We start from the raw sequence: 14,433 nt of genomic DNA on the forward strand, positions 1-14,433 counted from the left end.
ACAAGTGGCCGGTCCAGTTTTTCTAGCAGAGCAGCCGTATGAGGCCATTGGTCTGCTCACTGCACCTCTGGGCACCTGACTAGGAAGTTCTTGAGGAAATACCCATGTTTTCTGGTAGAATTGGCTGCTGGAATGCTGCATTGTGGGAGACGTAGTCCTGCGCTGAATGATAAATTGCAATAAAATTATATGAAAGATGAAATCCTGATTTATGTCAATCGGCCTCTCTCCCTATATAAAATCCTGCAGGTTTTTGTCTCTATATGTGCGGTGACAGCTTAGGACAAGGGGGGGTTACATTTTTTTAAAATGAAAAGTACTACATCTCCCATGATGCCCTGCTGCTGGCTGAGGTTCGCTGTGTGCAGGTTGCTGATAGCAGCTGATGGAAAACAGAAAAGAAATCTCTGCTCAGTGAGAATAAAATAACACCTGCTTCCTGGAGCGCAGGAATAATGTGCGGCTGCTGAGGCCATGGCTGTGGAGGGTGAGTGGCTGTCACTGCTGCCATTATGGGCTGGCGGCAGCAGCTGGCATCTGTGGGCATGACGTCACGTAATTGTAGCACTGGTCAGCTGCCAATCACTGCTCTGCAACATCCCTGACTGTCACTACCTGACTAGAAATGTAGCAGAGCTGTGTTTGTCGGGTGTAGCAGAGCTGAGTTTGTCATTCCGTATAATTGGTGGCGACGTTGAAACCGCTGCGGCTCCAATTATTATTGTTTGGCGAAAAAAATCCGGGGTCCTTGTGTTAGCAAATCTTTGGGTAAATGTTATGTGGAACGCTCAGATATAGCAGAGCCGAGTTTGTTATTTGACCCTATGTATCATATTGGACTCTATGGCTTCAGATGGTTCTCCGGCATGTATCGTGGCACTGTAGGGGTTAAGCTCACCGCCGCTTTTCCGTAATCCTTTGCACAGCGAGTGATTTGGAAACCACGATCCGTTTTTCCGAAACTATGCTGGCAAATAAATTTCACCAAAATTGATTCAAAAGATGGTTTCCAGTTTCGGGAAACTCCTCTTTCCTGGCTTTCTGGTTTCGGAAAACCCCTCTGAGCGCTATTAATTTTACTCCTGAAGAAGGAGTCATGTTGCTCGAAACGCGTCAAACTATAAAATGAGATGTTTTAATCTCCATCGGTCTTCAGTGATCTTTTTCTGGCAGCACGGATTAAGCCTTTTCTTCCATCCACTTCATCGCTTTCCTGGCTTTAGATTGTTTTAAAAATAGCAATTAGTTCTTTCACCACCCTCCCCTGGTCAAATGCTGCTTCTACATCTGTTTTTGTCTGCAGCATTGACGTCACGTAGATACCACTGCCGCCGATCATTGAGCTCAACTGCTCTGCCTAAGGTAATGGCACCAGTGACTCAGTCGCCGGACTCACTGATTGGCTGCACCGCTGTCAACATGACATCAGAATACCGGAAGCAGTGGCAGAGACTGAGTGCTGGACCTGGGGAGGGTAGGAAAAGTTTTTGTTTTTTTTTCCTTTTCAAACTACAAAACTGGAAAAAACCTAAACATTAGAGATGCAAAGAAATGTAGCAGAGATGAGTTTCATACCTTTCACACTATACGCCCAACATTTATGGACTATGATGACCAGACTGACTGCGATACTCCTCACTCAGTACCCTCAGAAGTATACAGTATATCCCAAAAGAGAGTACACCCCTTATCTCTTTGTAAATATTTTATTATATCTTTTAATGGGACAACTCTGAAGATCTGACCCTGTGACACAATGTACAGTACATCTTTACCCTCAGGTTCCTTAGCAAGGCAGTGGTCATCTTGAAGGAGTGTTTGGGGTCATTATCATGTTGGAATATGAAGGGAGGGGATCATGCTCTGCTTCATTGTGTCACAGTACATGTTCGCATTCATGGTTCCCTCAATGAATTGTAGTCCTCCACAGCCGTCAGCACTCATGCAACCTTAAACGGTGACCTTCCCACCACCATGCCTGACTGTAGGCAGGACACACTTGTCTTTGTACTCCTCAACTGGTTGCCTCCACATATGCCTTGACACTATCTTAACCAATTAAGTTTATCTTAGTCTCATCAGACCACAGGACTGTTCCAGTAATCTATGTCCTTAATCTACTTGTGTTCAGCAAGCTGTTTGTTGACTTTCTTGTGCATCATCTGTACAAGGCTTCCTCCTGGGACGACAGCCATGCAGAGCAATGTGATGCAGTGTGCTGCGTCATGTCGGAGCACTGACAGGCAGACCCCCACCCCTGTAACCTCTGCACCAATGCTGGCAGCACTTATACATCTATTCTGAAAAGACGACCTCTGTATATGACGCTGAGCACGTGCACTCAGCTTCTGTGGTTGACCATGATGAGGCTTGTTCTGAGTAGAACCTGTCTGGTTAAACCACAGTATGGTCTTGGCCACCGTGCTGCAGCTCACTCAGTGTAAGGGTGATGACAATCTTCTTATAGCCTCGGCCATCTTTATAAAGAGCAACAATTCTTTTCTTCAATTCCTCAGAGATTTCTTTACCATGAGGAGCCATGTTGAGCTTCCAGTGACCAGTATGAGAGAATGTGTGAGAGATAACACCAAATGTAACACCCCTGATCCCCATTCACACCTGAGACCTTGTAACACTAATGAGTCACATGACACCGGGGAGGGGAAATAGCTAATAGGGCACAATTTGTCTATTTTCACTTATGGGGTGTACTCACTTTTTTTTACCAGTGATTTTGGTATTAATTGCTGTGTGTTGAGTTATTTAGAGGACACCAAATTTACCCTGTTATACCAGCTGCACACTGACACTGCACATTGTATCACAGGGTCAGATCTTCAGTGTTATCCCATGAAAAGATGTAATATATTTACAAAAATGGGAGGGGTGTACTCACTTTTGGGATATTCTGTATGCTGGACATATAGTGTGAGAGCTGCCTAACTCAGCTCTGCTACATTTTTATACATATATAATCTAATATATAAAGCTGAATGTGTGTGTGTGTATGTCCAAGATTGCCATCCGCACCGTCGCAGCTACAGCCACAAAATTTTGCACACTCACACTTCTGGACCCCAAGAGCGTCATAGGCTATTTTTCGAGGGGAAATTTTAACCCTACTCTTTACAGTTATTCGCCAAAAAACCTGCCTCCATTAAAGCGAATGGAGCTGGGAGCCACAGTGCAGCTAGAACTTCAGAAGAATGCGCAGCCACGCCCTTATATGGAATGTTGGCGTGTCACAATGCAGCCAGGGAAAGAGGCAGACACAGACAGGGTAAGAAACAGACATAGACATGGTAAGAGACAGACACAAAGAGACAGACAAAGAGACAGACTAACAGGGAAAGAGAGGGAAAGAGAGAGGTTAAGAGACAGACACAGACAGGTAAAGAGACAGACACAGGGAAACAAACAGACAGGGAAAGAGAGGGAAAGAGACAGATAGGGAAAGTGACAGAGATATATAGACAGACAAAGAAAGAGATAGACAGACAGATAGGGAAAGAGATTGAGACAGACGGAGAAAAAGACAGAGACAGTCAGAGACAGACAGGGAAAGAGACAGACAAAGATAGAGAGACAGATATATACAGAGGGGCAGACAGACAGAGAATTGGAGAGAAACAGAGAGACAGTTACTATCCCGGGAATGTTAATACATTCTATTTTGTTAACAGCAGCCGGGTAGTACAGGCAAAAACTAAGGCAAAAACTAAGCTAATAGAAGCATTTCACAACATATATTTCATCACCACAGATATTCCACACAGATTTAACATCCTATGACCTCACACATACTGAGAATGTCCTTTGTTGCCTATATTAACCAATCAGAGCTCAGATTAATTAACTGTAGCAAAATAGAAGCTAAGCTGTGATTGGTTGCTATTGGCAGCCTGATAAATATCCAGGCAACAGAAAGCCCTCCCCCCTGACAGTATATATTAGCTCACACATACACATAATAGACAGGTCATGTGACTGACAGCTGCCGTATTTCCTATATGGTACATTTGTTGTTCTTGTATGTATATATATATATATATATATATATATATATATATATATATATATATATAATATATAAAGCTGAGTGTGTGTGTGTGTGTGTGTGTGTGTCTGGGATTGGCATCTGCACAGTCGCAGCTACTACAGCCACAAAATTTTGCACACTCACACGTCTGGACCCCGAGAGCGTCATAGGCTATGTTTCGAGGGGAAATTTTAACCCCGCTCTTTACAGTTATGTGCCAAAAAAACTTCCTCCATTAAAGCGAATGGAGCTGGGAGCCACAGTGCAGCCAGAACTTCAGAAGAATGCGCAGCAACGCCCTTATATGGAATGTGGCGTGTCACAATGCAGCCAGGGAAAGAGACAGACACAGACAGGGAAAGAGGCAGACACAGACAGGGTAAGAGACAGACATAGACAGGGTAAGAGACAGACACAAAGAGTCAAAGAGACAGACACAGACAAAGAGACAGACTGACAGGGAAAGTGACAGACAGGGAAAGTGACAGACAGGGAAAGTGACAGACATAGACAGACAGGGAAAGTGACAGAGATAGACAGACGGAGAAAGACACAGACAGGTTAAGAGACAGACAGACAAAGAGATAGAGAGATATATACAGAGGGGGAGACAGACAAAGAGTGGGAGAGAAACAGAGAGACAGTTACTATCCCGGGCAGCGCTGGGTGCTATGTTGTGAGGCGAAATTTTAACCCCGCGCGTTCCAATTTACCAGTCAATTTTGCCCCTATCTAGATAATGGGGAAAAAGTGAAACGAAAAGTGTTGGGGGCAAATTGACAGCTGCCAGATGTGAACAAGGGGGACTTAAAGAGTGAGAGCGATGGCGCCAAAGAGTATATACCGTACAGCTGCTAAGGTGGAGCCCTGACATGGGATACTCACCACACTCGGGGATATGAACACGCACACAATATGCGTCACACACTACCACGTACATGAACACATACCACCCTCAGCACACATCTCACCACACATACACCAACCTCACCACATAATCGCCCTAAACACACACAAGTCTGGTATTATCCTTCACAAATAAAAATCTGATTAATAAGCAGCCAAACTACAAGAACAACAAATGTACCACATAGGAAATACGGCAGCTGTCAGTCACATGACCTGTCTATTATGTGTATGTGTGAGCTAATATATACTGTCAGGGGGAGGGCTTTCTGTTGCCTGGAGATTTATCAGGCTGCCAACAGCAACCAATCACAGCTTAGCTTCTATTTTGCTACAGTTAATTATTCTGAGCTCTGATTGGTTAATATAGGCAACAATTTAATAATTACATTTCTATCTATTGTTTTGTGGTTTTTGTGTGCAGAATACATTTTTGTTAATACATTCTATTTTGTTAACAGCAGTTATTAACCCGGGGCGAAGCCGGGTAGTACAGCTAGTATATAAATAGATACTTTGGATAGTAGATTGATTAATGCTGAGATCCCAAATGCTCCTAGGAACAGGAGATCGCAAAGTCATTGTTGTGAATGTGTGACCATCTATTTATACACAGTGAATGGAGCGGTGGTTGCAGGTAAGAGGGTTGAAAATACATTTTAAATATTCAACCTCTTACAAAAGACTAACCTTTAAAGGGAATCTATCAGCAGGTTTTTGCTATGTAAGACAACATGCTGCAGGGGTTAAAACACAAATTTTAGAAATGACACTTTTATCAAGATGTGTGTTGTTGTTTACCTGCAATGTTTGTTTTATCAACAGGAGATTATCATTACTGAACTATAGCAGTGCTTGAGCCCTAGTCCGGCCTGTGCTGATTAGTAGTTCACTAGAAAAAAGGAGAGGTCCAGCACCAAAATGTTCCATGAAAAAATACTATGCCTATGAGAAAGGAGTCATCTCCGAAACGTGCAAGGCAGGGGCCTTATTGGGTCCTCATCATGGGACATATTTCATTTTATCATGTAGTTTCTCAATAAAGACGATGAAAATTTTGGTGCTGGACCCTTCCTTTTTTTCTGTTTGACTTGCAGTAGCCAGCCACATCCGCGCCACTGTGGGTCTGCAGAACTAACAGTTAGCTTTTTCCCGACCCCTGTTTCCCTTGGATTACATTGTTAGTTCTCTGTCTTTAGACTTTGTATTTACAGAGCCTGGTATGGGGCAGAGGCAGCTTTCTCAGCTTTGATACATTGGTAAATCTAAAAACTCTAGAGCGGGTACAGCCAGTAATCTAAGTGATACATCGTTGGAGTCAGGGTCTCTTTGCCTACATTTTGCTGCTATCAGATGATGTAACATAAACCTGCTGACAGATTCCATTTAAAGGGGTTGTCCACTACTTGGACAACTCTTCATTCTTCATGTGCGTCCACATAAAAATAAAAAAAGTTTATACTCCCCTGCAGTGCCGCCACAGTTCCAGTGATGTCGACACTTGCGTTCCCAGGGCTCACATGAGATTGTTATGACACGTAAGCCTTGTGACAAATCACCATCACCTTCGTACGGTTAAGTAAGTAACAGGAAGTGAGCGCTGCCTCTGCCAATCACTTCCAGTTAGTAGTGGAAAAGGCCTTTAAAAGGAATCTGTCAGCAGGTTTTTGTTACCTCGTCTGAGAGCAGTGTGATGTAGATCCTGAATCCAACAATGTATCACTTAGATTACTCGATGGGCAGCACATTCTACAGTAGGAGGAGCTGAGCAGACACATATATAGAATTGTGGGGAAATAATTCAGTATAACTATATTGAAATCCATGTTCATTCTGAGCAAAAGAGTCCAGTGGGCAGATCTGATCAGTGATTGACAGCCTTCATTGTACAAGTGAGTGCATATGGAAAAACTGTCAATCACTGACTAGGACCACCCACCGGACATCCAAGCACAGATTTCAATGAGTAAAACACAAGTTATACGGAATATTTTCTTACAAACCTGAATATGTTTTTTGATTTTCTGTTTCTCTAATGTGGGTTTGTGTGACGCCGGGTTCACATGACTGTATTTTCTTCCTCCAAGAAAAACGCTTCCATTATGCTAATCAGGGTAAGATCAGCGTGGGATCCGTTCCTTTTGGAGGTGGTGCTGATGGTTGGGTCTATGCTGTCATCGGGCGGATTCCCAGTGACACTGATGGGTGGGTCTATGATGTCATCGAGGGCCATCTTGTATATCTCTGAAGACTGGCTTATGTATAGAGAATCAATTTCATTGAACACACTTCCCACAGTCCTCTATGTCCAGAGGTTAATTATGTATTCGATCCAATGGCTCTCCTCAACTGGAGGAAAGTCGCGGATGCTGCAATTTTTTTTTTTTTTTTCGGACCACTCAAATAGTATTATTATTATTATTTATTATTATAACGCCATTTATTCCATGGCGCTTTACAAGTGAAAGAGGGTTTATGTACAACAATCATTAACAGTACAAACCAGACTGGTATAGGAGGAGAGAGGACCCTGCCCGCGAGGGCTCACAGTCTACAGGGAATGGGTGATGGCACAATAGGAGAGGACAGAGCTGGTTGCGCAGTGGTCTACTGGACTGAGGGCTATTGTAGGTTGTAGGCTTGTTGGAAGAGGTGGGTCTTGAGGTTCCTCTTGAAGCTTTCCACGGTAGGTGAGAGTCTGATGTGCTGAGGTAGAGCGTTCCAGAGTATGGGGGAGGCACGGGAGAAATCTTGTACACGATTGTGGGAAGAGGAGATAAGAGAGGAGTAGAGAAGGAGATCTTGTGAGGATCTGAGGTTGCGTGCAGGTAGGTACTGGGAGACTGTGAATAACATTGGTCCGTGTGCCATCTTATTCTTTGATAGCACTTGGACCAAAAATATGGTGGTCTGCACGAGCCCTTACCAGATAATGTCACCAAGATGTGATCCTCTTGGGAAGTGAAAAGGAGCAAACCTCAGATAACGAGAAGAAGGAAGAAAACCATAAGGAATGTCATTGTTTATATGAAGTAAAACCCTCACTTATCTCTGATGGGAGCTTCTATTGTTTTGTTGTTCTCTCCCATGAAAGATCTTATCTCAAATCAGTGCAAGTGGAAACATGTAAAGGGAACTCCGGGCAGAGGCCCCTCTGATATGTCATCATGTCTGCACGTTGCTCCGTCTGTCATCTCCAACCATCACTTATTTCCTCATCTCAAGGAGGTATTGACTCTATACAGAGACAGAAGCCCTTTCGCACGGCTTAGAGATTTCTATCACTGGAAACCTGGCACAACAATTATGTTAAAGAGAATTTGTCATTAGAAAATTATCTATTTTTAAAAGCAGGTTTTGGATGCTTTTTTTTCTTTTTTAATTCTTGATGTATTTATTTTTTAGCAGTCTCATTATCATCAATGACAGTAGATGTCACAGCTCACCACCTCCTCCTCCTGTACAATGACTGATAACACCGCAATATACAGTGGATAATATAAAATCCACCATTCTCAATAGGTGGTTATAACTTACCTCCTCCCCCTCCTGTACAATCACTGATAATGTGTCGCTCAGGGTTATGGGGTACTCGGTCCCGGGCGGTTTACTACTGGGGAATGTCACTTTGGTTGCCGTTGCCCGGTTCCGTGCCCTGGGTGCTTTTTAAAGGGGAGCATTTACAGGAGAGATTAAAGTCATCTGTATGACGCCACCTGCGGGTTGCGGTTAATTTGGTGGAACCGCCGCTGCTGAGTTAATTATCCCCCAGGGCTGGTGGTAATGGCAGCTGTGGTGGTAGGCCCTCCGCAGGTAGGGCTGAGCCCGGGGAGATGTATGGTGGAGACTTTCGCCGAAGAAGGGAGGCCACACCGTAGGTTGTAATTAACAGTCTCTACTCACTCTTGAACCCTTGGACGGCCGGTTCAGATCCCTGTAGCTCCAGTGCCAGTTTGATGACTCGGTTGCCCTGTCCCCGGCACTCTCAGTGTGGTTGGGTCCCCGTAGCTTGGAGTGGTTTGGGGCCCGACTGTCCCTTTTTGTGGCAGTCTCCTTGTCCGTACGGCGGGCAGTGTGGACCCTGGCCAATTACCCCTGGTGTGGAGTGGGAACAGGGATTTTGGTGTGTGTCGATGTTGCTGACACTGGTGTTCCAGGTCCCTGGGGGTATGCCCTGTATCCTGGTGAGTATGTGTGTCGCCCAGGGAAAGAGGTACTCGGTCCTGGGCGGTTGCAAATGGGAATGTCACTTCGGGTGGCCGTTGCCCGGTCCCGTGCCCTGGGGACGCTTAGTGAAATGGCAGGGGCTATTTACAAGGGCTAATGAAATTAATGTTCGTGTCGCCACCTGCGGTAGTGCAGCAAGGGAATAGGTGCCGCCGCTGCTGCTTATGAGGACTGGGGCTGATGGAATTAGCAGCAAGTATGTTAACCCCCTCCGCAGGTAGGGTAAACCCCAGTGTCCTCTAGTTGCTGGATGAGGTGCAGGCTGAAAGGAAAAGTCTGTGTGGAACAGGGAGTCTTTACTGATGATTTTTACTCACAGGTTACACTCTCCTGGTGCTGGGGACAGATTCCTGGTTCCCTTTGTCCCGGCTCTGTCCATGTAGCCTGGCTATGGCCCCCTCCGTGCACTTCTCTTGTGGCATGTGTGCACAGTTCTATCAGAGTCCCCTTTCAGACCCCGCAGCCAGCTGCTTCTCCCTTGGGCATCGTGCCACCTCAGGCCTCGCACCCAGGTGTCCTCCTCCCTCCTTTTCCTTACTCCATCTGGACTCCACCCCTTCCCTATAGGGACCTCACTACAGGAGGGTTGGATTTACACCTCCTAGGCAACCTCCACTTCCTGGGCAGGCTTTACACCATAGGACTGCCAACTCTCTCATACTGCCCTCTTCTGGTGTTGTGTGAGTGTTTTAGGTCACAACTCACCTTTCCCTCTTCCTTCACAGAAACCTTTTCCCCCAGATTAGAGCATGGTCATATAACACATACAAACACACAGGATATGGATCAGTCTATTGCTGCTAATATCCATGAAGAAGAACAGGAGGTTGGAGTCTAATATGAGGCCTAAAGGCCGATGTGAAAATTGCTAAAGTTAGTATTCTTCTTCAATATAGATGGTGATCTGAAAAACCAAAAAATACAGAAAACTTGATTTAAACAATCGACACGATTCCCGGTGGTTGGTGCTTTTAAAATTCAATGGAGGAAGAGTAGGAACGACTCAAGATGTCGCTGCACATTCATTAGCATGTTAGTACGCCCACAGGGGCATGCTAATATGCTATGTGCTAATGTAGCGCCCCACGGGTCAGATGCGGTTAACCTACTCGTTACCGGGCCGTCGTCTGTTGCTTGCCACAGGCAGCCTAGCCCGGCTACGTTTTTCCGAGACATCCAGAAGATGTCAGGGGAGAGATGTTGGGGGTAGTAGTGAGGTGAATGTCGTGACGCCACCTGTGGTATGCGGCTAGGGAATGGGCCGCCGCTGCTGTCGCTGTCCTCCGGTGCGGATGGTAGTAGCAGCCAGGGATGGTATCGCTCCCCACAGGTGGAGCGGGTCCCGGGGAGGATGATGAGGGGAGTAGTAATGGCGGCTCGGAGCGGCAGTACCGGTAATAAAGACTCAGATTCTATAGCTGCAGTTCCAGGTTGTTTACTCACTTTTGTACGGTCCCGCTCACCCAGGTAATACCAGTCACTTGCTATGATGGGCTCTGTCGAATCCGAATTCCTTTAGAGATCAGTCCGGTTTGGTTTTCGGTGGGTTTCTCCTTGTAACGCCTGTCTGTGGATCCCCTGGCTTGAAGCTACGAGGGCACCCTGGGTTTCACGAGATGTACTCTTGTCCCTATATGCAGGTACCGCGGTTCCGATATGGGGTCCGGCTTGATGTGAGGCCCCGGATCCTATATGGCACTGTGGTGTCGGGCGCTGTGTGGTCAGGGAGGTTTGAAACCGTCCCTGTCCAGGCATATTCTGGAAAACCAATGTGAAGTATGATGTTCCCTAGGGTCCTGCCGCCCTGCGTGGCGTCGGTTCCGTGGGGAGCAGAGATCCCTTTCCCTGCGGCAATCGTTGTGAACTTCTGCTCCTTCCCACCAGAGCACCTGTAAGATGCAACTGCTCCCTTCCTCTCCTGCTGGAGAACTCTGTAACTGTTGTGTTGGCTCCTGACTCCCCCTACTGGCTGCACCTCCCCCTCCCAGGTCCTAAGCTAGAGGGACTGGGGCCTCTGTTGAGGGCATCCTGTAAATGCCCCTCTGTCGGCGACCCCTTTATTACCTGACCATAGCCCAGTCCCCAGTAGGAACAGGGCAACCTTGTGTGTATTTGGGTGTGTAATGTGGTGATACCGGGACTGACCTCAGGATACGGGTTTAACATTGCACTCAGATTTGGGTGCAATACCCTGTGGCGACTGAAGCCTCAGGGGCGCCACACTAACATGCTATGTGGGCTGGCTAGCCAAGGGAACTAACGCCCTTGTGACTAGTCCCTGGCCTCATTAGCATATAAGAAACAATCTTTTTATTTATGCTACTAGATACAGGGACGGTTAGGCAGGAATTAGCAGTATGCACAGAACTGCTCGTGGTTCTGGGTATAAATTACACCTGACAGGCAGGGCCGTATTTGCCACTAGGCACCCGTGGTCCCGTGCCTAGGGCGGCACGTTGCGGGGGGTGGCACTTCCTGGCAGCAAAAAAAAAAAAAAAGAATATATATATATATATATATATATATATATATATATATATATATAGTTTTTTTTTTTACATCCCCGCCCCCCGTCCCTCCCTCCGTTGCACTGTTGGGGGTTGTGAGGGAGGAGAGGCGCACTTCTGCTGTCTATTTAAATACATGGCGGGCGCCAGGCATAGTGAGCTGACTAACCCCGGAAGTTCCATGGTTGCACTTCCGGGGTCAGAAGCGCACGGGCGCGACAATCAGCTCACTGCCCCGTGCTGCAGCGTCCAGTGCTGCAGATGACACATGCCGCGGAGGAGGACGCGTCTGCAGCTGGAGCAAGCCAGAAGAGGAGCCAGCCAGAGCAGGGCGGTGAGCACAGGAGCAGGTAAGGCAGAGCCTAGAATGTATGGGCACCTTACAGGTTAGTTGATGATCGTTGCAAATTGCGATGCCTCTTTTTGTCCACTGTAATCATGCAAGGGGAGGCTGGGGGGAGAGAGGCTGAGGCTGGGGGAGGCTGGGAAGAGAGGGAGGCTGGGAAGAGAGAGAGGCTGGGGGGAGGCTGGGAAGAGAGAGAGGCTGGGGGGAGGCTGGGAAGAGAGAGAGGCTGGGGTGAGGCTGGGAAGAGAGAGAGGCTGGGGTGAGGCTGGGAAGAGAGAGAGGCTGGGAAGAGAGAGAGGCTGGGGTGAGGCTGGGAAGAGAGAGAGGCTGGGGGGAGGCTGGGAAGAGAGAGAGGCTGGGGGGAGGCTGGGAAGAGAGAGAGAGGCTGAGGCTGGGAAGAGAGAGAGGCTGGGAAGAGAGAGGCTGAGGGGAGGCTGGGAAGAGAGAGAGAGGCTGAGGCTGGGAAGAGAGAGAGACTGAGACTGGGGGGAGGCTGGGAAGAGAGAGGCTGGGGGGAGGCTGGGAAGAGAGAGAGGCTGAGGCTGGGGGGAGGCTGGGAAGAGAGAGAGGCTGAGGCTGGGGGGAGGCTGGGAAGAGAGAGAGGCTGTGAAGAGAAAGAGGCTTAGGCTGGGGGGAGGCTGGGAAGAGAGAGAGGCTGAGGCTGGGAAGAGAGGCTGAGGCTGGGGGGAGAGAGGCTGAGGCTGGGGGGGAGGCTGGGGGGAGAGAGGCTGAGGCTGGGGGGGAGGCTGGGGGGAGAGAGAGGCTAAGGCTGGGGGGAGAGAGAGGCTGGGGGGAGAGAGAGGCTGAGGCTGGGGGGAGAGAGAGGCTGAAGCTGGGGGGGGAGGCTGGGAGAAGAGAGGCTGATTCTGGGGGAGTCTGGGAGGGGGAGGCTGATGCTGAGGGAGGCTGATGCTGAGGGAGGCTGGGAGGGGGAGGGTGAGGCTTGGAGGAGGGAAGCTGATGCTGAGGGAGACTTGGAGGAGGGAGGCTGATGCTGGGGGAGGCTGGGAGGAGGGAGGCTGATGCTGGGGGAGGCTGGGAGGAGGGAGGCTGATGCTGGGGGAGGCTGGGAGGAGGGAGGCTGATGCTTGCGGAGGCTGGGAGGAGGGAGGCTGATGCTTGGGGAGGCTGGGAGGAGGGAGGCTGATGCTTGAGGAGGTTGGGAGGAGGGAGGCTGAGGCTGGGGGAGGCTGGGAGGAGGGAGGCTGAAGCTGGGGGAGACTGGGAGGAGGGAGGCTGAGGCTGGGGGAGGCTGGGAGGAGAGAGGCTGATGCTGGGGGAGGCTGGGAGGAGGGAGGCTGATGCTGGGGGAGGCTGGGAGGAGGGAGGCTGATGCTTGGGGAGGTTGGGAGGAGGGAGGCTGAGGCTAGGGGAGGCTGGGAGGAGGGAGGCTGAAGCTGGGGGAGGCTGGGAGGAGGGAGGCTGAGGCTGGGGGAGGCTGAGGCTGGGGGAGGCTGGGAGGAGGGAGGCTGAGGCTGGGGAGGCTGGGAGGAGGGAGGCTGAGGCTGGGAGGGGGAAGGTGAGGCTTGGAGGAGGGAGGCTGATGCTGGGGGAGGCTGGGAGGAGGGAGGCTGATGCTGGGAGGAGGGAGGCTGATGCTGGGGGAAGCTGGGAGCAGGGAGGCTGATGCTGGGGGAGGCTGGGAGGAGAGAGGCTGATGCTGGAGGAGGCTGATGCTGGGGGAGGCTGGGAGGAGAGAGGCTGTTGCTGGAGGAGGCTGAGGCTGGGGGAGGCTGGGAGGAGAGAGGCTGATGCTGGAGGAGGCTCATGCTGGGGGAGGCTGGGAGGAGAGAGGCTGATGCTGGAGGAGGCTCATGCTGGGGGAGACTGGGAGGAGAGAGGCTGATGCTGGAGGAGGCTCATGCTGGGGGAGGCTGGGAGGAGAGAGGCTGATGCTGGGGGAAGCTGGGGGAGGAGGCTGAAGCTGGGGGAGGCTGGGGGGAGAGAGGCTGATGCTGGGGGAGGCTGGGGAGAGAGAGGCTGATGCTGGGGAGGCTGGGGAGAGAGAGGCTGATGCTGGGGGAGAGGCTGCTGGTGAAGGCGAGGGAGAGCGGCTGCTGCTGGGGGAATGGGAGAGAGGGGCCAATGCTAGAGACAGAGGACAAGGGTTGAGGGATAGAGCAATGACAATATCGATTGGGGGGGGAGTGTAAGGACTCATAAGAGGGGGGCAGCATTGGGGAGCTCATTATGGAGAAGGGGCAGCATGTGTGGGCTCAGTATGGAGTGGAACAATGTAGGGGAGTCAATATCAAGAGTGGGGTAGTGTGTGTGTGTGTGTGTGTGTGTGTGTGTGTGGGTCTCAGCATAAGCGTTAGTGTGGTGTTCTTAGGATGAATGGGGCAGCATGGAGGTGTCATTATGGAAAAGAGGAAGGCAAGCATTAGGAGCTCATGGAGAGGGGCAGC

At 49.3% G+C, this 14,433-nt stretch overlaps 1 protein-coding gene across 5 annotated transcripts in view; it reads left to right on the forward strand.

Moving 5' to 3' along the window:
* Positions 1 to 343: 343 nt before the first annotated feature.
* SAMD12 (sterile alpha motif domain containing 12) overlaps positions 344 to 14,433 on the forward strand; it is an 878,347-nt gene continuing 864,257 nt past the window's right edge. For all 5 annotated transcript variants that reach the window (XR_012754659.1, XM_075352926.1, XM_075352929.1 and 2 more), the window contains exon 1: positions 344 to 487. Coding sequence is in view for 4 of the 5 variants with exons in the window: in XM_075352926.1 (XP_075209041.1) it covers positions 475 to 487 (13 nt within the window). In the remaining variant the exon portion in view is untranslated. The remainder of the gene's footprint in view (positions 488 to 14,433) is intronic.

This window comes from Anomaloglossus baeobatrachus, chromosome 6, assembly GCF_048569485.1.
Source record: "Anomaloglossus baeobatrachus isolate aAnoBae1 chromosome 6, aAnoBae1.hap1, whole genome shotgun sequence".
NCBI lineage: Eukaryota > Metazoa > Chordata > Amphibia > Anura > Aromobatidae > Anomaloglossus > Anomaloglossus baeobatrachus.